This window comes from Acomys minous (genome assembly GCF_964271855.1).
Source record: "Acomys minous genome assembly, chromosome: 3".
NCBI lineage: Eukaryota > Metazoa > Chordata > Mammalia > Rodentia > Muridae > Acomys > Acomys minous.
The window spans coordinates 3663756-3685830 of NC_140485.1; the positions used below are offsets into that span (position 1 = coordinate 3663756).

The 22075-nt window shown below is 48.6% G+C and overlaps 1 protein-coding gene across 2 annotated transcripts in view; it reads right to left on the bottom strand.

The window, feature by feature from the left end:
• The window catches only part of CFAP61 (cilia and flagella associated protein 61), a 265410-nt gene that overhangs the window by 11871 nt on the left and 231464 nt on the right, over nucleotides 1–22075 (bottom strand). For both annotated transcript variants that reach the window (XM_084774689.1, XM_084774688.1), the window contains one exon: nucleotides 1663–1753. In XM_084774689.1, the coding sequence (XP_084630815.1) occupies nucleotides 1663–1753 (91 nt within the window). The remainder of the gene's footprint in view (nucleotides 1–1662; nucleotides 1754–22075) is intronic.

Sequence of the window (22075 nt, forward strand, 5' to 3'; positions counted from 1 at the left end):
TGTCCTTGGTTGGTGCTCTATGAAATTTCAGTAGGCAATTTATGTCATCTAGAGATGATTTAAGGTATACAGAAGGATGTGTGGGTTCTATGCAAATCCTGCTCCATCCTACATAAGGGACTTGGGCTTCTCTGTGCTTCGGTGTCCTTACGGGTACTTCCGTGGGGTGCAGAGAGTGGCTGCACACGCACTGCGGTTGGAATGACTTAGGCATCGTCTGACGGTCACATTTACTCACACAGCTTCTCTCTCAAGGCCATGTGGGATTGCCTGGAAGCATCCGTGCTTATGGGCACCCTGACTCCTGGGCGTTGGCCTGTGTGGGCCCTGAAGCGTGCCGTTTTGATTTAAACTTCATGGCTATGCTTCCGATCTGAGTCTAGTTCAGCTCAGTAAGTTGCCTACACTCTGGAGCAGGCTCCTGAATCTGTACTGGAAGTCAAGGAGTGAGGACGTGGGCAGCTGTGCTCTGGCTCTGTGCTGCTCTGGGCCCCAGTGCCCAGCTTCAGAGTGAGAGGTTTGGGTTTGAAGCTTGCCAGCCAGCCTCCTGCGTGACTAACTGACGCTGGACTACTTAGGTTCCATTTCTCCAGTGGTGTAAGGTCTCAGAGGCCTAGGGTCTCATTATCCTGAGCAGGGCGTTGTGAGCTGCGGTTAGACCATGCTATGGGTTGCATAGGTGATTTCATCTAGGCTGTTCAGCATGGTGACACTACCATGGAACCTGCAAGGCTGGGGATGCTCCCAAGTGGACGTGACAAGAGGGGACACGGGAACTGTCCATTCAGACATCAGAACGACACAAAATAATGAAGGCCCAGATATTTTGTCTCTCCTCATCAAGGTGGAGTCTGGGATGGATACTCCACCCTTTGGGCATAGAGACAAGCTTTCCTCAGCCATGATAAGGCCGTTAGTGTCAAGAAAATTAATATGAAGTTTCACAGATGTGTCCTTATTTCCACAGGGGTATTTGCGGAGCATGGAGCCTCTGGGTTATGAAGCCTAAATTTCAGATATTTCACTATCATCTTGAGATAGATGTTTTAGTTATAGAATGCGTCTATTCTGATGCTGGGGTGACCTCTCCTCATTTTTATTTGTTTGGCTAGTTACTTATTTTTGCACTGGGCGCAGGTCTTTTGAGAGAGAGTCTTCTGTAACTCAGGCAAGTCTAGAACTTGCTATTTGGCAGAGAATCGTCATAAACTCCTGAGTGTGCTTCCACCACCACCATGCTGGGATCACACACACACACACACACACACACACATACACACACACACACACACACACACACACACACACACACACACACCCTCAGCAATACCAGACAGAAAACTAAAGGAATTTGTTTTCCATCCTAGGCAGCAGGTAAACACAGCTCAGGTCTAGTTGATCACCTGGTTAGCTGATCAGGAAGACACAGCTACTTGTAAAAAACGCAAGAGCAATGTACTGCCCAGAGGATGGCTTGGGGGGACTCACTACTGAAACATCACTGTCTACATATATAGACTCCAAGGCTTATTTAAGGAAGTACAGAGGGGCTAAAAAAACCACTAAGAGGGGAGTGTAGGGGAAAAGTCCAAATGATCAACGGCTGTCAAATGCATACAATTTGCAAGGACTAACACCCACATATCCACTAATCACTCTTACCTGCTTGGACACTAAGATTTGGCGCAGTTCTTTCCTGAGATCAATAAAACGATCGTGGAAGATGGCCATGCACCACGGCTCGGTGAAGTAGCTGGCGAGGAAGAAGAGACTCAGTTAGCTGCCGACCCTCTCATTACCACTAATAAAGTATTTACCTGCTTTTTTGCCTTGATAAATTACAGTTCTGGCCCCATTGCAATCGTTTGCTCATAAAGAGCCTCGCAGAGCAGCCTGGCCAATCAATGTTTTAAATGGATGTTCCTGATGGAAGGCCAGGTTCCGTAATTACATTTAAAGTGGTTTAATTCAGAGCTGGGGCAGGACCCAGTGAAGAATCCTGATTTTATCAGAATTTAAAAGCCTGAAGACTTGTAAAGAACGGCGTCTCCATTATCTGCCCTCATTTGAGAAAAACAGATTGTGGGACTGACTGAACTGCTGCATGAACAGATTAAATTTGGGTAGAAAATAACACAAATGTTGTTCATCATTAAGGTTTCTGGATTAATAATGAGCAGAAAGCAGGCCACCTGGGTGTTGCAGCCTCTGCACGGCTGTGCTGATGCTTAACTGAGCCACTTGCAGGGAAGCTGTGCTCTTGTGTTCAGAGTTACCACCGGGTCCCACCACTGGGTCCCCACAGGCTGAACGGAGCACATTTTACATGGAGAACAACATGACCCTCCACCATTCGCAGTGACCCCTTAAAAGTGTGATGCATTCTTGGAAAACGTGACACATTCCTGCCGCAGCCAAGCATTTTAGCCTTCCCTTTATTGTGACGTCAGAGTCATCTTAGGACAGGTAACTTAACTTCCTCAGGGTCTGAGCGAGGCTAACTCCGTGGCGTCACTTGTCTCTGTTCATGGGTGCCATGAGTATGCACACAACAAGACGCAGAACTCCCCTGGCTAGCAGGCACCACAGATGAATATACCAAGAGTGTGCGCTTGAGCCGGGCTGGCACTCGGCTGTGACCTGATTCTCTGCTTAACTGCCACCTGTAGTTCATCCAGCACTGGTTCCACTGATACTGCCTTCCCTTCGTCCCCCTTGTCCCTGCCATGCTTCCAGGCACTGGACGGAAAAGGCAGATGTCCCTGCTGGGGTGGAGCTTATATTTTTGAGATGACTCAGGGATGCACAAAACAAGAGGACTCTGCTGAGAAAAAAGTTAAACCAAGCAGGGGCGGGGTAGAAACTGCTGGGGAAGAAGATGAATGGCTCAGTTCTGAGGCCTAGAGAGCCGAAAGCCGAGGGAAGGGACCGGAAGCCACGTGGAGACCCGAGGGAGAAGCTGAGTAGGAAGACACAGTGTGAACTCCTAGGGCCAGGAAGGGGCCAGGATCACCTAGGAAGGTAGCACAGAGAGCCACAAAAGTGGGGTGACGGTTTGGAGGGGATGGATGGATGGGTCACCCCATGTGGAGGTTTCTGGTCAGACCCATCATAGGATTATTCCATGAGTGCGTGTCTTGGCAACTGCACACAGCAGGCACCAGTCACATGAGTGTGCACTGAGTGAGTGCATACTGCATGGTACCTGTTTTCTTTCGACTGCCTGGCTTTAAGTTGTCCTTCATAAACCTAGAATGCAATTCCACTGAAGGAGGTTAAACTCTGCAAAATGCCCCCAAGGTAGGCAGCATCAAGGAAGGGAGAGCGAGTTGGGTGCGTTGGTGCAAAGCCTGAGATCCCAGCACTCAGGAGCCCAGATCAGATCAGGGGTGGCTCGGGGTCAGCCTGGGCCATATGGTTGACCCTGAGCCATATGAGTTCATGGCCAGACTGAGCTACATAGTGAAAACCTGTCTCGAAAAGCTGGGACTCAAAAGCCATTTATTCTTCACATTTTGGGCATCAACAGTCACCCCTTGGCAGCACAAGCCTTTTTGGTCAGAGCTGATGGCACAATTAATCTAGGAATATAAACAAATGTTTAGAAGGCAGGTTGACACACCGTCCTTCATCAAAACAACTAGTAGGTTCCCAAGCCCTGGGCCTGTGACTTCCCCATCCATGACCCCTTTCCACCTCCAAACCTTTCCACGGGCCTTTCCTTGTCCTCTTTACAATCCGTATCTTCTTTTTCCATTAATTATTTTTACGTGCAGACATGTGTATAGGTATATACATATATATTCCCACATAGAGCCTGCTCACTCTGTAGGACATTATTTACATGTATATTTTCCAGGGTGGACCTTTTGGCATTGGATAACCAATTGGTGTCCTCTTTCCTGGGGATAATTCTTCCTCCTCCCGTCCCCCCTCTAAGCATTCCTTGGTTGCTGCAGTTCTTTGTGTAGCATTGAGGCTCATGGGCTTTGCCCCTCCATCCATGAACTTCCCCCCAGGTTTATCCGTATCACCCCCGCCAGTATTCAGGAACACCAAGTGACATGGAGGTGGAGGACAGGGAGGAGTGAAGCCAAACAGTTCCTCTGGGACATGTGGTTACCTGGACAAAAACTACAAGAGGTGGGGCCATGACCATCCATCACCATAGGGGAGGGGCTCATGAAGAGATGGGCCAAGACCATCCGTCACGATAGGGGAGGGGCTCAGGAAGAGATGGGGCGTGACCATCCATCATGACAGAGGAGGGGCTCATGAAGTTCCACCTCCTTCTTGGGAGCTACAGACAGTTAATGGTTGCAGGAGAGAGAAGAATCATTTCCTTCAGTGATACAGGAGCATTCTCAGGCTCCAGTAAATAACTCCTACCCGTGCTCATGCAAACAACCTTGACTGTACTCAGTGGGACCCCCCCTCACACACACACACACACACACACACACACAAACACACACACACACACACCTCAAAACAACAACAGACATGAAAGTAGGAGGAAGCCTATTAAGAAGAAGGGGCTCAGCAAGAGTGGAAGGGGCATAAAGACAGCAATGGGGTAAATGAGCAAAATATATTATATACATGTATGAAATTGTCAAAGAATAAAAATAATAAAAATCAACTTTTAAAAGACATGCTGAAAAATTAAAAGTGAAAAATGAACTGTTACATACAGGTGGGGGTGGGGGCAGCAAGACTGAGGGTGCAGACGGCGGCAGAACACATACTTAGTGTGTACAAGGCCCCAGGAGGGAGTGAAACAAGAAGGGGAGAGAACGGAGAGAGGGGGGAGAGGAGGAAGGGAGAGAGGGAGGGAGGGGCTGAAGGAGGAGGGAGGGGTAGAGAGAGACAGAGACAGCGACACACCTTGTTTGCCCATACAGACGACCTCTGCAGTTACTCAAGGGCACCTAATTGGAAGGAATAGCATGTCATGGAGGGGACACTTGGTTGGTACTCTGGGTCTACACTCCTGGGCACACTTCCAGCCAGCTCCTCAAGGGCAGGGTGGCTCAGAGGGCTGAGGGCTGGTTAATCTCCCCAGCAGGAAATGTCTTGAATCTCAGTCCAGATCTGAGTACAACTCTGCAGGGCTGGCCCCTACTACCTGCACAGATGCTTCAGGGAACTGACACTGCACATATTAAAACCCTACTAATTCTTAAGTTGGAAACCAGGGGACCCTTTCTAATTTGCCACTGTATTTCTTTGCTTGTAAGTTCCGGTGTGATTTCCAACCTTCTTGGCTTAGGAATGCATAACCTCGTCTTCTCTTTCCCTCACCCTTCTAGTCTAGCACAGATCTGTCCTGTCAGTCCAGGTGGTTCTCCTCCCTGCCCAGTGCCTGCCCAGCTGTCCGGTGTTGCTCTCCGGATACTCACTACCTGCTATAACGAGAGAGTGCTGGAGGAAACCCCACTTCCCTTAGGAATACCCAGAGGCCCTGGGCTGTGCCCACCGCTGACATGTCCCACCAGCCTCTACCCACCTACCTCCACCTACGGGTTGTCGGAGAAGTAGGTGGCCTTAATTCTCTGAATACAATTCTAGGTCTGCACAGTGTTGCAAGATATTTGAACACCAAGTTTGGGTACTAGAAAAACCTGTTTCCAGCTGTGGTGTGGCTCAGCTCTAGCGCACGCCTTTAATCCAAGAGCTTTGGGTAAACAGGATAAAATAAAGTTAACCCTAGGTTAAGAGTTGGAGCAAGCAAGCAGTCGGCATAGGAAAAAAAACCATAGCGAGTAAGAAGTCTGGAGGACGGACAGAGAGTTGCACAGGAAGTAGAAAGGAGGGCCATTCAGTTTGAAGGGTTTTTAAGACAGGGTGGAGGGGAAGGGGCTTTCTGTGACAAGTCGACAAGTTGGCCCCTAAAGGTTTCTCGGTTGTGCGGATGCTTTGGGGCTGGCCCCCAAGAGCAACTTTAAAAAGAGGTTCACTAGAGAACGCTTCCACCAGGAACTACCAGGGCAGCACCGAGGACAACGAACAGGGTCTCCGGCTTCTGCTGTGTCTGTGACATCAAATTGCTCTCAGACAACCAACTGATGAGCTGAAGACGTGCGTGTAAGATGAACTACATCCAGAGGCGGCGATGACACAGATCTTGGATTCTGAAACACAGCTCCCTCTCCCAACTGCAGTTCTGATCACAGAACTGAATGCAGTTTAGGAAGAAAACAACCAGCAGAGAGGTGGCTGGTGCTGTTTACAAACGCTCGAGTCATGTTCTAGTGTGCACGGCCTATTGACCACACTTCCACTGTCAGAGCGAGTACCTGCTATTGGGAAAGGCATTTCAGCTAGCCAAGAAAAGGATAGTTTCCTCTAAGAAAAACAAACTGAACGCAGCACTCTACCAAGTGCATGAATCTTAGATGCAAGATTCATCTTTGGCTCTTGGAGCCTGCTCATCTGTATAGTGACAGGCTAAGGCGCTGGCTGGACGCCTCAGGAGCAGCCAGCAGGGTGGCAGCCCATTATCTTTACACTTTGTTCCACTCAGACCGTGGTCCTCAGGTGCTTACCACACATGGCCTCCAAGCTTAGTCTGTCCATATGCACTTTGCTGGACTCTGAGACTTGTTTGCTTGTGGAGAATCAGGTTTTGTTTGTTTGTGTGGTTTTTTTCTAAGACAGGGTTTCTCTAGGTAGTTCTGGACTCACTCTGCAGACCAGGCAGGCCTGAGACTCTGAGATCTGCCTGCCTCTGCCTCCTGAGAGCTGGGAAAATTCCATCTTTAAAAAGGACTTTTCTTCATTCTTGAGAAGTTCACACAAGCACACAATGGAATATGGTATTTTCCTCTGCAGCTCTCTCCACATCTTCCTTAACACACCTCTGTGTCAACTTCCTATACTTTTTATGACCCACTAAGTGCCTGGTTATGGGGCTATCCACAGTGGCATGGGCAACCTAGTAGTGGCCACATCCTCAAGAAAAGAGTGACTCCACCCTCACACATACATATATACAAGGCAAAAAATCATCAATGCATATAAAATAAAAATACATAATTTAAAACAACACTACGCTTATCAAACTAGCTAATAATAGCTAACACGCCATGCTACACCACACACACATATATATATACCAACATACACACCACAACACGTATTCACACCATAACACATACACATTACATATAAGCATACACACATACATACACAGGACAACACACACACCACATACCCCACACACATTACATATAAACACACACACACACACACACATAACTTCACAGGAATACACACATACCACACACCCCCAAAAACACACACACTCAGAGGCTGTGAGTTCTGGGTCCCTGCAGCAGCTAGCACAGGGGTGCCTCGGATTGAAGTTCCTGGCAAACATTTGCTGGCTCAAGGTAGGGGCCAGCCTGTCTCCCTTCTCCATGGCAAGCAAGCTTTAGTTTCAGCCATCCATTTGCAGGACAGGTGAGAGGGGAACAGGGGCCGCTGGGTGGCTGTGTTCAATGTAACCAAACTCCTTCTGCAATTGCAATTGGTCAAATGAGGATTTTCCTTCAGACATAAGGACATTTGAGAGACCTTTACTTCAAAGTCTTAGTCATGGTGTCCCCACTCTGCCCCCAAGTGATTTCTGGGATTCAGATAATGAACTCCCTTCAGTGGGAAGGGGGATCTTGGTGGAGATCCTGCCAAGCCCATTCTAACTTGAAAAGACCACAAGCAGGAAATATGTTGACCTACCTAACCCACGCAGCACGGTGACCCTCTGCAAGGCACTGGGGCAAGGCAAGCTGCTGGTTGCCGCGGAAAGTCAAGCCCTTTCTCATCAGCTTGGGAAAGGATGGACATGCAGTACATACGGACAGTCTGTGATCACTGCACGTTGGCCCCATCTTAAGGTAAAAAGGATCTTGAGTTGTGTCAAGAGAGTCAGGACTGACCGAGCCTGCCGAGCTGGGGCTCTATTTCCGCTCTGCTTGTGGCTATGCACCACAGCCCAGTCCGCTTTCGCAAAGAATTTGCAGGAAAACAATTTCTTCCTGAATATTGTCAGTTGAAAAAGAAAAAGCATGGATTTCCCCTCCCACCCCCAATTCATACTAAAAATCTTGTGGTGACAGCCAGACAAGGTTGCTCACATCTGTAACCCAGACTTTTAGGAGGCAGGGGGATTACCATGAGTTTGAAGCCAGCCTGGGCTACATAGTGAGACATTGTCTCAAAACAAAACAAAGCCAGGAAAACAATACAAACAAATGATGAGCAAAACTAAGGAACTTGCCTACATGAATGCCTAGAAATCCTGGAGAGAGAGCCAGAGAGACACATAGTGAAATGTCTTAGATTTGTTACCCCTCCAGTGACTGGTAGGGTGTTGGGGACAGTTACAAAGTCTCTGGCTCTAAACAGGACAGACAACCTCTGCTCCTTTGCCAGTGGTGGGAGGGCCTGTGGACTTTGAGGACTTGCAGTCTTGGTCACTTTACCAGCCACACACCCAGACCTAAGAAGGACTGGAAAATGTCAACTTGTGGAGCCTAACTAACCGTTTCTGGTCGATGTGGCTCAGTCATTGCGCCATTGATTAGCCTTATCCAAGGAGCATCGGGTTATTGACAGGCACACAGACACTGAGTGGGAGCCTGAGAGTGTGCAGCCAGGCTGAGGGAAGCAAACCCCCGCAGTCTCTGTGGGAAGTTGCACTCACTGGCCTCAGATTAAAGCACAACACACCAGTGGGGAAACGCCTGGGCTCCAGCCATCTTCCTGCCCAGCCTCCCAGACAGCTGCAGTGTCTGCTGTTAGCCACTGTGCCTACCTCAAAATCATACTCTCAGAGAACTACCCAGAATCTCTGTCTGCTGTCCATTTGTTTTTGTGAGTCTTTGATTCAGTTCAGGAAAACCTTGAGCATCACCTTAGAAGGCAGTACATTGTGTTCTAGCCTGGCCTATAGTGCAGTTGTAGAGTGCTTGCCTAGCATGAGTGACACCTGGGCTCAGATCCAGGAGAGGGGGAGGGAGGAAGGAATGCCGATGACCCTTGTGGATCCAGTCGCTCACCATGAATCTCCATGGAGCCAAAGCTAGCTCAGACTTTGGAGCTTCCTTGTCTATGCTGCTGATGTGAGCACAGGAGGCCACTGGGTGACACTGGCTAGCTCCGTCTCAGCTCAGCCATTTCTTATGTACTGCTGTCACCTTTCTTATTGTTGCAACACTGTCACTTGTCAGCTTGTGTGACACTAGACATGCTCTAACGTTGCCCAGCCTCAGATGGCCCTTCCTTGCCAGAGTTTAAGGACACACACATGAAATCCAGACCTGCCTCTGTGCCCCACACCCTGCTCACTGCTGCCCCTCCCGATGGCCTCACTCTACCCCTCAGCCTCAGAGGCTGGCGATCCCTTCTGGTGTGAGTCTGAAACTAAAGACATTATTCAAACACTTGTTTGCTGCTTAATTCAAAGAGAACCTTTCTTTGCTGCTGTGATTTTTTTTCCCCTTGGTGGCTGTTTTCCCTCCCTCCAGGGACAGCCGCATAAATTAATTCGCCTGCAATAAATGTAAGAGGGGTAAATGTAAGAGAGGCGTCAGGAAGGACTTCGTGAAGGTTCTCTGCACTAAGGAACAGACAATGTGGGGGTCGTTAGACTGAGGCCTTTTTTTGCTCCTCTTCCTTTCCTCTTCTTGCTCCCTGCCTTCCTTCTTGTCTTCCTTTCCACTTGGTTTTTGTTTGTGTTCTGAGGAGATGAAGTCCTAAATGTACCTGTGTGTATGGTGACCATCAGGGAAAGTGGCCTGGATTTCATCCTGAGCTGGCTGACTTCTTGTCTGACTTGCCAGAGCCAATGACTTTGCTGCAGAAATGCACACTGCTTTCACATCCAAGCGTTTTGCTTCTGTTGGCATTTACCTGCATGACATCATCCGTCAGCAGTGAAGGGACCTGGGTTTGGCATCTGCAGCCAAGAACGGCACTGGGCTTCAGTTCTCTGTACTTCCGCTCTTACTGTATCTGTGCTGCTTCTTTGCCCATCTCACATCTAGTAGGGGCATTAATCCAGTCTGCACTACAGCCTCGCAGCACACGGCTGTCCGGCTACTTATGCGGATCCTATATAAGCTCAGGCCTAATGGTTTGCAGCGAGGTTAGCATTTATGTCTGCAGGAAAAGGGATGCTCTTAGGGCTCTGGCCTTGCGTCCTGTCCTTCCCCTCTTACTCGACTCCTCTCCACAGAAAGCCCAGCCGGTTTCCTTTAATTAGGCCACCGAGAGCCTGGCTAGCATCAGGCCTCACAGCCACTCAGCACTGCTCCAATCTCACCCATTTCCTATCTTTTTTTTTTTTTTTTCTGTAAGGGAAGGAAAAACGTGTCTGTGTGCACAGAGACTCCTCCATGAAGCTCACAGGACAAGGAGTCAGGAGGAATTGCCTTATGAGAGACCAAGGTTATAAGGGCCAGTAAACCGCAGAAAGATATTTTGTTCCCTCTTTAATTCCTTTGATTAAATTAATTGCTCTCTAATTTTAAGAGTGCTTGGTAGAAATACCATTAGCCAGTGCAGACAGAATACACTCCACTCTTGAGACACATTTGAAAGAGTTAAATAACAAATGCATGTTTGACATAATTCCCTTCCATCAGGGGCCTTTTAAAATGATGTGCTCCGAGCTCTCAGGGGAGTCTTGTAGGTACAAGAAGAAACCAGAAGAGGCCTCCTCATCTTTGCCTCTCATGATTTAGGGCTTGTAGGGTCTAACAGTTGAGCATCCACGTCTTCTCTTTTCTCTTTTGCAGTGCTGAGGATCACACCTTGCACATACCGGGCAAGGACTAGACCCCACCCCTAGGTTGTAAGCATGAAAGCGTAACTACCTCTACCCCACCCCAATAGTGTGGGTGATGGATTATAACGTGTGGAAGAGATAAAATCCCAAGCCCACACTCAAGTGAATGGATGAATAAACACAGACAGAACGAAGGAGGGACATTTCTTCTGTGTAGTCAAATCCAGAACAATGCAGGCAGGATAAATAATGGAATTAGGAGGGGAGGTGGGGGTGGGGAAGCCACTATTTGGCAAACAGCACAGTAATAATTACATTGGGTTAGAAGTGTCGATCGATGATCTAACATGGGTGGAAGAAAGTGACAATGAAAAACACAATACCTTCAGAGCCTCAAGGCACTGCTAATTACCACCGTAAAGGAGCATATTCCTAGGGACGCAGCCTGCAGCCCTGCTCTTCTGTGACTTGGTTAACAGAAGGAATGAAAGGGCCGTGTAGCGTCCTAGACCTTCTAATACAATAGCCGAAGAGGATACAGGCCCCTTCCAAAGCACACAGGCTGAAAAGAACGGGGCCACAGCAGACACGCTGGCGTGGCATAGCCTCGACATGACTACGGACTTGCAGCTTCTGCCCCCTGTCCCCCAACGCGGCCTTACTGTGTTACTCTGTTTGTCCCGGAATTTATTATGTAGATGAGGCTAGCCTCTAACTCACAAGAGATCTGCCTGCCTTTACCTTCTGAGTGCTGGGTGGTATGTGCATTCCCACAACCCAGTGGACTTGTAGCTTTTGAAAGTGATAGTCAGGCCGGGCGTGGTGGCACATGCCTTTAATCCTAGCACTCAAGGAGGCAGAGGCCAGCCTGGTCTACAAAGTGAGTCCAGGATAGCCAGGGCTATACACAGAGAAACCTTGTCTCAAAACAAAAACAAAAAGAACAAACAAACAACAACAACAAAACCCCAAAAAAACAAAATGCAAGTGATAGTCACAGAAGGAAATGGCTACGGGTTGTCCCTAGTTGGACAAGTCTGAGAACAGATATCATTTACGGAGTTCCCGAGTGGCGTCCTTGGCGAGACCAAGGGCATGAGGACGGCAGTGAGCAAGACTCAGGTGACTGGAGTTTCGATCTTGGTTTGAAGTAATGCCATTTTCAAACTCTGACAGTTGGGCCAGTGGGACGGCTTAGTGACTTAAGGCCCTACCACCGAGACTGACAATCTGACCTGGGTTCCCAGAATCCTCACGGTAGGAGGAGACTCCCACAAGTCGGCTTCTGACCTCCACATGTGTTCTGTGGCACATGCACTCCCAAACACACATACCGACGTACAACAAACAAACAAATTCAACAAAAAAGGCAATCCTGACAAGCATGTGTGGAGAGTGCAAGAAACTGTTCTTCTTAGAAGAGGGCGGAGCATTTAGATGAGAAGGTGTAGCACATAGGCAGCTCACTTTAAGCCTTGGGAGGGGTGTGTGTGTGAGTGTGTGTGCGTGTGTGCGTGTGTGTGTGAGTGTGTGTGTGTATGTGTGTGTGTATGTGTGGTGTCTGTGAGTGTGTATGTGTGTGTGCGTGTGTGCGCGTGTGTGTGTGTGTGAGTGTGTGTGTATGGATGTGTGTATGTGTGGTGTCTGTGAGTGTGTATGTGTGTGTGCATGTGTGCGCGTGTGTGTGTGTGTGTGTGTGTGTGAGTGTGTGTGTATGTATGTGTGTATGTGTGGTGTCTGTGAGTGTGTGTATGTGTGTGTGTGAGTGTGCGTGCATAGGTGAGTGTGTGCGCATGTGTGTGTTTGCACATGCATGTGAGTGAGTGTGTGTGTGTTTAAAGGGGTGTGTGGGAGAGAAAATGATGAAGCAGGTATGATAACACATTTATATTTAGGAATCTAAGCGAAGGCCCCGGTTGTTTGTCATCCATCCCTGTAACTGCTGGGAAGCCTGCTGTTACTAAGGGACGGAAGGTGAAGGCAAGCAGCAGGTGTTTTGTTTCTTCACTGTATTACACTTAGTGAAGAGGTGACTACAGATCCAAGCTTTCCCGCCTGTGTTCACTGGACTTCAGTGGCTGGTCCACATTTGTGAGGGTACCATAGTCAGGGCTTACCCTGTGAGGGCAGGCAAATCTGAGGGGATAGGTGGGGTGCAGCTGGCCACTGACCACTCAGGGGACCCCTTCACTCTCAACGAGAGAGAATTCTCCATTTCCAGATAATACAGAGCTCCTTCTTTATAACTCAAGGGACATGAGATGACACTAGACAACTCTGTCTTTTAAGTAAGAGACTGAGGTCCACAGCACCAGCTACCCAGACCCCTAGGTCTGGCCTGGGGGCCACAAGCCACCTAGGGCCACCAGTGCATGCTCTGTGGGATATAGTGTAGGTGCAGAATGCAGGCCCTCCACAGTGAGAGGCCCATGCCAAGAGGGGACATAAAATAACATCTAATTAATATTTGCTTTTAGTTTGGTAATAAATATACAACCATTCTGGCTAGAATTGGATTAAATGAAAATATTTTATTAATTTCCTCTGCCCCTCTGGTCTCTGCTTCTCCTCCTGCAGTCCTGGTAGATGGAACCCATGCCTCACTACAGATAGTCAGGGTCCACCCATGAGCCACACCCCGGCCCTCCCTCACCTGTTTCTTTTAATATTTTTTTTTAAAGTTAGTGTTCAAGGTCTTGCTTCATTTCTTCTGCGTGGCACTGATAGGGATTAAAGGGGTAAAAAATTCAGTATTTGTTGAATTTCCATTGAGAGAAGCATCTCAAATGAACACGCCGCGGTCCATCGCACTGCTGTGCACCCAGAGCATCGCAGCAAGTGCCATGGACAAGCCACCAGGAGCTGACCCCAGGGACAATCAGCAGGCTGTGCGGAAGCCCGGAAGGAGTGAGTGTCAGACAAGAAGGTTCCAGGGAGAAGAAATGGCACGGGGATGCCCACAGTGGGGTGACGGATGCCGCGTGGGGGACGTGATCTGAAGCTTTAGTGTCCAGTCAGCTGCAAGGTGTGAGGCAGTGAGTCTGGGCAGACTCTAGGTGTCCCTCTGTGTGAGATTATGGAGAGCTTTGGCAAGTGTGCTGTGGGCGGTCCGCTGGCATCCTAGAGCGGAAGTGAAGGGACCGGCTGACTGGCTGCACAGGGTGGGAGGAAATCATAGGAGGTGGAGCACAGTGCCTCTGCTCATCTACCTCCTTAGGTGGTAGATGGCTTGTGAGTTACTGCACCAAATTAGAGAGGGGATGTTACGGGCACATCTAGCTTCCTGGCCTAGGGGATGGGAGGGCAGCAGGGATACAGGTTGGGGAAGTGGATAGGGGTAGGGGAAAAAAGGAGTTGGTGAGTCCGCTCCGTTTTAAAAGGTGATGTGGAGACAGAGGCTCCCACAGAAGAATAAATGGGAAACTGAGCCTCAGCATTGTTAAGTCTCAGATTTCAGAATGCCAGAGGGACACTGAGACAGGTTGTCCTTTTGGATCAGAGGTTGATTAAAAGAGTTGTTAGTGCCATACACAGACAAAATGCTGGGAGCTCTGAACAGTCCGGGCCAATGAGGTGAGGCAGGGTTCCCTCCAGCAGGCTTCAGAGGGGCTATCCTGTGCCACATTATGGGCGACACATTGACTATATGGCCCAGGATAACCCCTCTGAAGGATTAGAGGGCCACAGCCTGTGGGGTTCCTTGACAGCAGCTGTGAGAGAAAGGAGGGAGAGGCTTATACGGTCCCTAGTTCAAACCTAAGAGGGATCGTAGCACAGTCAGAGCCGGACAATGACCTCAAGGGAGAGGGTGTGATCTAGTTAAGAGACGACAAGGAGACTGAAAACAAAATCCGGGAGACACAAACGTTTTACAGAGGTTGGTGCAGCGGGCGATGGGGAGAAACTTTCTCAGAGCGCCACTGGCGGGAAAAGCATGTGGAGCAAACTGTTGGGTTTCCACTACCGCAAGAGCACCGGGGGCCTGGTGTGGTTTTAACATTCTTATGTAAACAGAATTTTACATGCTTGTTTGTAGCTCACTACTAGGCTTGCCAGCATACTTTGAACTTGTCTGCATCCCTTGAGACATTATTGTAAGAGCGTGGTTTTTAAGTGACCATCAATAGAACTCTACCAGCTTGTCTTTCTGAACTAACCCCATTTGCTGTGCAGCTGGAGAGGTCAGAAGACGACTTGTGCGACTCGCCTCTCTCTTTCCATCACGTGGCTTCCAAGCACCAAGCTCAGGCCATCAGGCTTGATAGCAGGAGCCTTTACCCATCTAATTGGCCTGGTCTGCTTCTGTTTAATGGCAGTTTTACATCGCATAGAGTGACTAAATACTAACGCATTTTCCTATTAATGAATCTTAAGGTTATTTCCAAATTTCCTGTTATCCCAAGTTGAACGGCCATCTTTGTGCTCACAAATGGAATTCCTGAATCAATAGGATATTTCAAATTGCACAGAGGTAGAGAACAGCCTAGAACAGCCATCAGGTGGGTCCAGTGAATGAACTCAGAGTGTTAGGGTTGATGACAAGTGTCTTTCCCTGCTCAGCTCGCCCCAGTCCCATCTGTTTACATCTTAGCCACAGATACCTCTAGGTTCCTTTCTGATTGTTGACTTGAAATTGACATATATTAAAGACACTACAGGACACTTTGAGCATCCCCATTTTATTTATTTTTAGATAGGGTTTTCCTATGTACCCTGGCTGTCCTAGAACTTTCACGTAGGCCAGGCTGCCCTCAACACACAGAGATCTGCCTCCCTCTGCCTCTTGAGTGCTGGCTGAGCCCCTTGTTAAAACTCTGGGATGGCAATGCCCCCTTTTAGGTGTCACTGGTTTATCATTTGGGGTTTGTGCATTTAAATTCCACACTTGTTTTCAGGAACACACTGTGCCTAAAAGCAGGATGTTGTCTCTATTTCTTATGGTGCCTGATGCATTTAGGGTCATCTGCTATCCCATCTTTAGAAAGACAGGAAAGATGCATAGGTGTGGCCATCCCTCTCCTGCTTAGAATAAAGAGAGCCTTCTTTATGCTAAACACCTGCAGTTTTTGGTCCCAGTACTCTGAAGGAAAATTGGGCTAATCCGGAGTGTGGACAGGCTTGACTGGGAAGCCTCTCCTCGCTAAGCCTTGACTGTGAGAGAAGCTGAGTGGCAGAGCAGCTGATGGGTGTCGGGGCGAGACTCCACGGAGGGGCATTTGGTCCAGGGATGGTGGTCAAAGAGTGACAGCTGCATAATCACATCATTAAGGGCCATCTGATATTATTGGAAACAAAGTCAATATTCTGATACTTTAACAGTCTCAAGCCTGAAAACCACTCACTGTCTAATTCAATAAATAAGCTACTTAAGTATAGAAAGTCACGAGGAAGAACAGATTTTGTGTCATGTTAGCAAATTTGATTTTCATTAATGAGAGATGAATGTCTTCTATAAAAACACTTTCATATCATATTAATGACATGATAGCAAACAGCATTCACGGGTTGCTAGGCAACACAAGGACCCTGTAATGATCTTCTCTGTACTCAAGAGGCCACAGAGGAAAGATGCCTGAGCTCTCTGGATGCTTCCTGTTTCTCGGTAACTGGTTTCCTCTGGAAGACCACCAGGGGGCTGGGATAGAGGGGAAATAATTACACCATTGACCAGGGCAAAGTTGTATGTGCTCACTGCTACCCTCGCTTTCACTGCCTTACGTGGCCACGAGCAAGGACAGAGGAAGGGGCTGCACAGAAGAGGGCGAGGGTTCTGACTGCCTCTCCTGCTTAGGTGGCCAGTAAGCTGCCGTGACTCTTGGAGAGGAGAGGGGTGGGCTCCTCGCGGTTACTACTGAGCCTTGGTTTGCTGGGTCGGCTTCATCAGTTTGTCCCTGGCACCCTTAGGTGCAGAGATTGTCAGCGGCTGCACTGTGGCTTTGTGACTCCATAAGACAGCGATGGAACAAATCAGCATTGCCATCCTACAGGGACATGCTACATCATCCCTGGACGCTAGTGGCACAGAGCAACAGCCATTGACTATGCTGAGTGTCTTGGCTCTGGCTCCTGATGGTGAGGGCTGTGGACAGAAAGGTGGATGTGTGCACACACATATATGTGAAGACCTTCACATCTACATTACTATCTTCAAAAATAAAAATACTAAAGATAATACATAACTTTTTCGTTTTGTTTTTCTGACACAAGGTCTTGCTAGTCAGGACCAGAGTGGCCTCAAAGTCATGGACCTACTTGCCTCTGCTCCTGAGTGCTGGGATTAAAGTGTGTGCCACCACGCCCGGCAATAATAACATATGCTTTCTTGTGTTGAAACTTCAATACTCTCATAAATGGCATACAAGTTTCACATATTATTTAGACTAATATCTAGTAGGATTTCTTTTAAAAGCATATTTTAGGGGCTGGAGAGTTGGCTCACTGGTTAAGAGCACTTCTTGCTCTTTCAGAGGACACTGGTCAATTCCAAGGATCCACATGGCGACTCACAACCATCTGTAGTTCCAGTCCCAGGGGATCTTTTGCCCTCTTCTGACCTCCACAGGCACCCCGAATGCAAGTGGAGCGCGCGCGCACACACACACACACACACACACACACACACACACACACACACACACATTGGAGGAGGGAAACACTCATATACACCAAGCAGTAAATCTAAAATAAATTTAAAAAATTGATCTGTAGGTTTTATGTTGAAGTACCTGGGCTGTCTAGCCTGGAGTTTCCACATTCTGAACTGATGCTGCAACTTTGTCACACTAGTTAACATGCCCTGTCATCTTGTTTCCTGTCACTTGGTAGTGGGTTAAAGGTCCTGCTCAGATGTAGTTCCATTTAGCTTTTCTGTTGCAAGGTGGTGTGTTTTCCTCTAGTGAGTAAGTACTGGCTATCTCTCCGTCCATGTCTGCAGTCACGGGTGCTCGGCACTCGGGTCCACAAATTCCTTAGGGGTTGCAAAACCTTGACTACGGTGATACTGATGATCAACTTGGCAGGACCTAGAGTCACCTAGGAGACAAGCCCCAGGTCATGTCTGTGAAGAAAGTTCTAGATTGGATTAATTGAGGTGGGAGGACCCACCCTAAGTATGAGTGGCGCCATGCCGTGGGCGGGAGCCCTGTCTAAATAACAAGGAGAAGGGAGCTGGGCACTAGCATCCATTTCCTCTGCCTCGCGCCTAGAGATGCCTCCCCTGCTTGTGATGCGCTGGGCCCTCAAACCGTGAGCCAAATAAGGCCTCTTTCCTTGAGGTGCTAAGTGACTAACATCTAATTGCCTCGTTCCTTCTCCACGAAAGGCCAACGACGCACTGACTTCTTTGGTTCTCACTGGATTTTCCAGTTCATTTCCTCTATTATCTATACTATTCTCCACTGTCTCCTGGGTTCTCACTCCCTTTTGATTCTGGTTTCTTCCTACGTGACCAGCTTCATGTTCAGGTGCGTGGAATCTTTTAGGCAAGTCTCAATGTTCCTGCTGTGAAGTTTCATGATGGAGTCTCTGCCTGCAGACATTTACTGCATGGAACCTGGTGCACTCTTCAATGTGGAAATGAACAGTGTCTGGTTCTGGGATTTTCTTCTCTCCTGCTTTTAACAGGCACCTCCAGTATATTTTCTTCATTTTCTCTCTAGAATTCCAGTCAGTCAGGTGGAATGCCTTGTGCTCTGTGTCATGACATTTTCTTTCCCTTCTTCTTCCTCTGCTCTCAGCTGCTGCCATTCTGGGGGCAGGTCAGCAGGGCGGGTTCCGTGAAGGGCATTTTCATATTAGCTCCACTGCTCTCATGCTCCTCTGCTGCATCTGGTGTCCTCACATCTGGTGTCCTCACATCTGGATGCCTTGCTCAAGACGTTCCAGGGGAACGCCCCCAATCTTCTACAGGGAGGCAAGGGATGGGAACACTGGTTTGGATGCAGAAGGTGACAGGAGACCAATCCTGATTTCTGCTCTCTGTCCTAGTCCTCATGAGCTCTGTCCCCAGTGTCCCTCCTCCAGGCATGGCAGTTTCCTGTTTGGCTGAGGTCCATCCTTGAGCACCCAGCCTTGCCCGCCACCGTCACCTCTGCAGACCTGCCTCTTTATGAGGTTTATACATTTTTACTGTTTGTTTTTCTATCATTTTGGAAGGCAGAGGTTCCAAGACAGAGTGGAAACAAGCATATGTCAGATCTGTATATTATCAGAAGCCACCAAAGGATTTATTTCACCTTCTTTCTTTTTCTCTTCCTGCCCTCTTTTTTTTTCCTCTTTACTTTGGAGACAGGTTCTCTTGCTGTCCAGGCTGGCCTTGCGTTCATTGTGTTGCCTAGAATGACCTTGAACTTCTCAAGTGCAAGGATCACAAGTGTGTATGTCACCATGCCCAGCTTTATGCAGTGCTGGGGACAGAACCCCAGAGTCCGTGCACACCAGGAAAGAACTCTACCAACTGAGTCACATCTCCGGGACCCCTAAAGTACGTTTCAATATGATTCCAAATAAATCTTTTGCCAAGTGCTTGTCTAAGTTAACTATGAGGCAGACATTTATTAGAAAATTCCATACAGTCAGCCTGGGACCTTTATCCCCAAAGGTAGAAGGATCTCTGATAAAAGTAAAAACGTAGGTCAGTGACTTTCATCCTTATTATCCTAGTGGGCTTCCTGCTCCTCACAAAGCACGGCCAGAGGGAAGGATTACAGGTTGATGGTTTATTTGGAGTATGCAACTCCAGGGTGTCCAGAGTAAAGGGAAAAGGAAATGAGGTTGAAAACAGAGAAACTCAGGATTATTATTAAGTGCTAGCTACTGTATCGGGAGCAGGGTGTGTCTAGGCCAGGAACACATGGAGAAGCTGGCTCCGAGGCAGTCTAAGGAAGATGGATGGAGGGAACTCATCTTCTCTGGCTCCTTGCTACCAGCAGAGAATCAGGCCCCAGCATTTCTGCAGTGTGTCAGGCAGGCTCTTTGGCAGCTGTTTGGGATCCAGATTCTATGTGCCATGGATTTCATCTTGTCCAGAAGTCGGGAAGTCCCAAACATGGTAGACTGGAGCCTAAGGGGCCTGAAGACGCACTCTGTCACCCAGGATATGCAGGGAGAGGTTTCGTCTGCTCTATGCCCCGCTACCCTTCAAGTACCCTTGTCCCTGGCCTCACTAATGAGACATAGCCATGCTGACAGTCTAAGCAGATAGGAACATCACAGGTGCCCAACCAACTTGAGTTCTCCCCCAGGGGCCTTTCAAAGTGGCCATGGGAAAGAGAGGTCCCCTTCTGTCTCCTGACACGAGGTTATGATACATGGGACCAATTCCAGATGAAAAAGGTGGCCTGTGGACAGATAGTGAGATGCTGTCTAAAATAAACCCAGGCTCCAGCACGCCCTGGTTCTGGTGCTGCTCTTGCTCTTCCTCGCTTTCGTTCTGAGTGACGCTAAGGCCTCCTCTCTGGGGTGTCTGCCTATTGGAGCGGGGCTGCTGTCCCTTACTGAACTGGTAATGTGTATGACCAGGAGGAATAGGGACAAATGTCTTGAAATGCATAACTACTTTAAAAAGCAACCCTGAAATTAAAAACGCTCCTCTACTTTAGATTGCCCCCTCCATAGAATGCTGAGTTGTAACCATGAAAGGCCTGGGTGAGCACTTCAGTCTAGCACATAATTGGAAAAATCACATTAGTTCAGATATTAAATCCCTGCCAAGACCTCGGCAGCCCCGGGTGCCCCTGTGTGAGATCCACGTGCAGATCTGTCTGGAAGGCAACGCTGACTAAAGGATGTGCTTCAGGGTGCCCCGGAGAGGGACCGGGCTAGGGGCCTGCAGCCCAGACGCATCACCACAGGCAGTGAGTCCGTGTTAATATCTTGGATGAGTTTGAGCATTGTTCAATTATCACATGCAGAAAGCCTCCAGCTTGCAGGCACCGTGTGTCAGCTGGGCTTCTAGGGGCTGGGAACTAATCATTAAGGCTGCCAAGGGGTGGAGAAGCCCTTCTCCCAGCAGCCTCCCGGCCTCCAGCATGGGGTGTATTTTCCTATTTCACTTGGATTTGCTCCTAATGATTGAACTATAGATTATTAATGCGGAACACCTCTGGGATGCTAGAGTGACTGTGAAGGGCTCTATTCTGCCCTTGGAGCCTTCAGCACGTATCCTGGCTTGGCAGACGGTGTTCTGGCAGCTGTCAGAGCTGCTGGGGCCAAGAGGGTACCGTGGGCTCCAAACAGTGGCTCCCATTAGCAGCTAGTGGGGCATCGTTGGTGGCATTTGGTGCTCTCATCTCCCCAAATTACCAGGTGGAGTGAATAATAAGCAACAAAACACATCTCAGGGATTTGCTGCAAGGGTGACAAGAAGTGTGCTTTTTTTTTTTAAGAAGGAAAGAAAAGTGGTTTGGGCCACGCTGGGGCTTGGCCATCTGTCGCTTCACGAAGTTATCCTGTGTGTGTGTCAAGAAGAGAGTTCAGCGTCGCATGGCTGAGAAGGACGTGCAGCAGACAGCAGGATGATGGTTCTCTAGGAGTGACTCTGAGCTGAAAATCTCCTGCCTACCACCCTACACAGACCTCACAGCTGCTCAGGGAAGGGGCCTAAGGTGTTCTTTTACCATGTGCTTCTTTCAGATGACATAGTAAGACTTTACCCACCATCAGCACCGGGCGAGCCAGGTGACCTTCAGGAACAGATAAGGGACCTGAAGCTGGTAAAAGGTCAAAGCCAGGGGGTAAATGCAGGGTCACTTCCACCATTGCTGAACAGGGCTTTCCAGGGTTCCCATGCGCCTTGGGCAGCACAGCCCCCACTCCTCCCTGGCCCAGTTCTGCCTGCCTGTACGGTACACAAAACAGTGAACTTTGAGGAGACAGGAAGAACCAGAGTTGGACGCAAACCTGTCCAAGTTAGCTTGAGTTGACAACACAACACAACGCTGGAGTCTAAAATGGTGTAAACAATAGAAACCTATTTTGAGGGTTCAAAATCAAGGTGCTAGCATGGTCATTTTCCACAGACTGCCTTTTTTTATGGCTTGTAAAAGGCTGTCTTGTGGTGGTGTCCTCCTGTGGTAAAGAGAAAGCGAGGTCTACCGTCTAACCTCACTTACCTCCTAAAGACCCTATAGGGTCACTTCAGTTAGAGGTGCAACACACTGGCTTGGTGAGGCACAGGTCAGTCTTCAGCATGGCCAATAAGTGGGGTATCCAGTTAGAAGAATATAACCAACAGAGACTTAGACAGGTGGGTAAAAAATGCCTCACAAGATGTTGTTTTGGTGT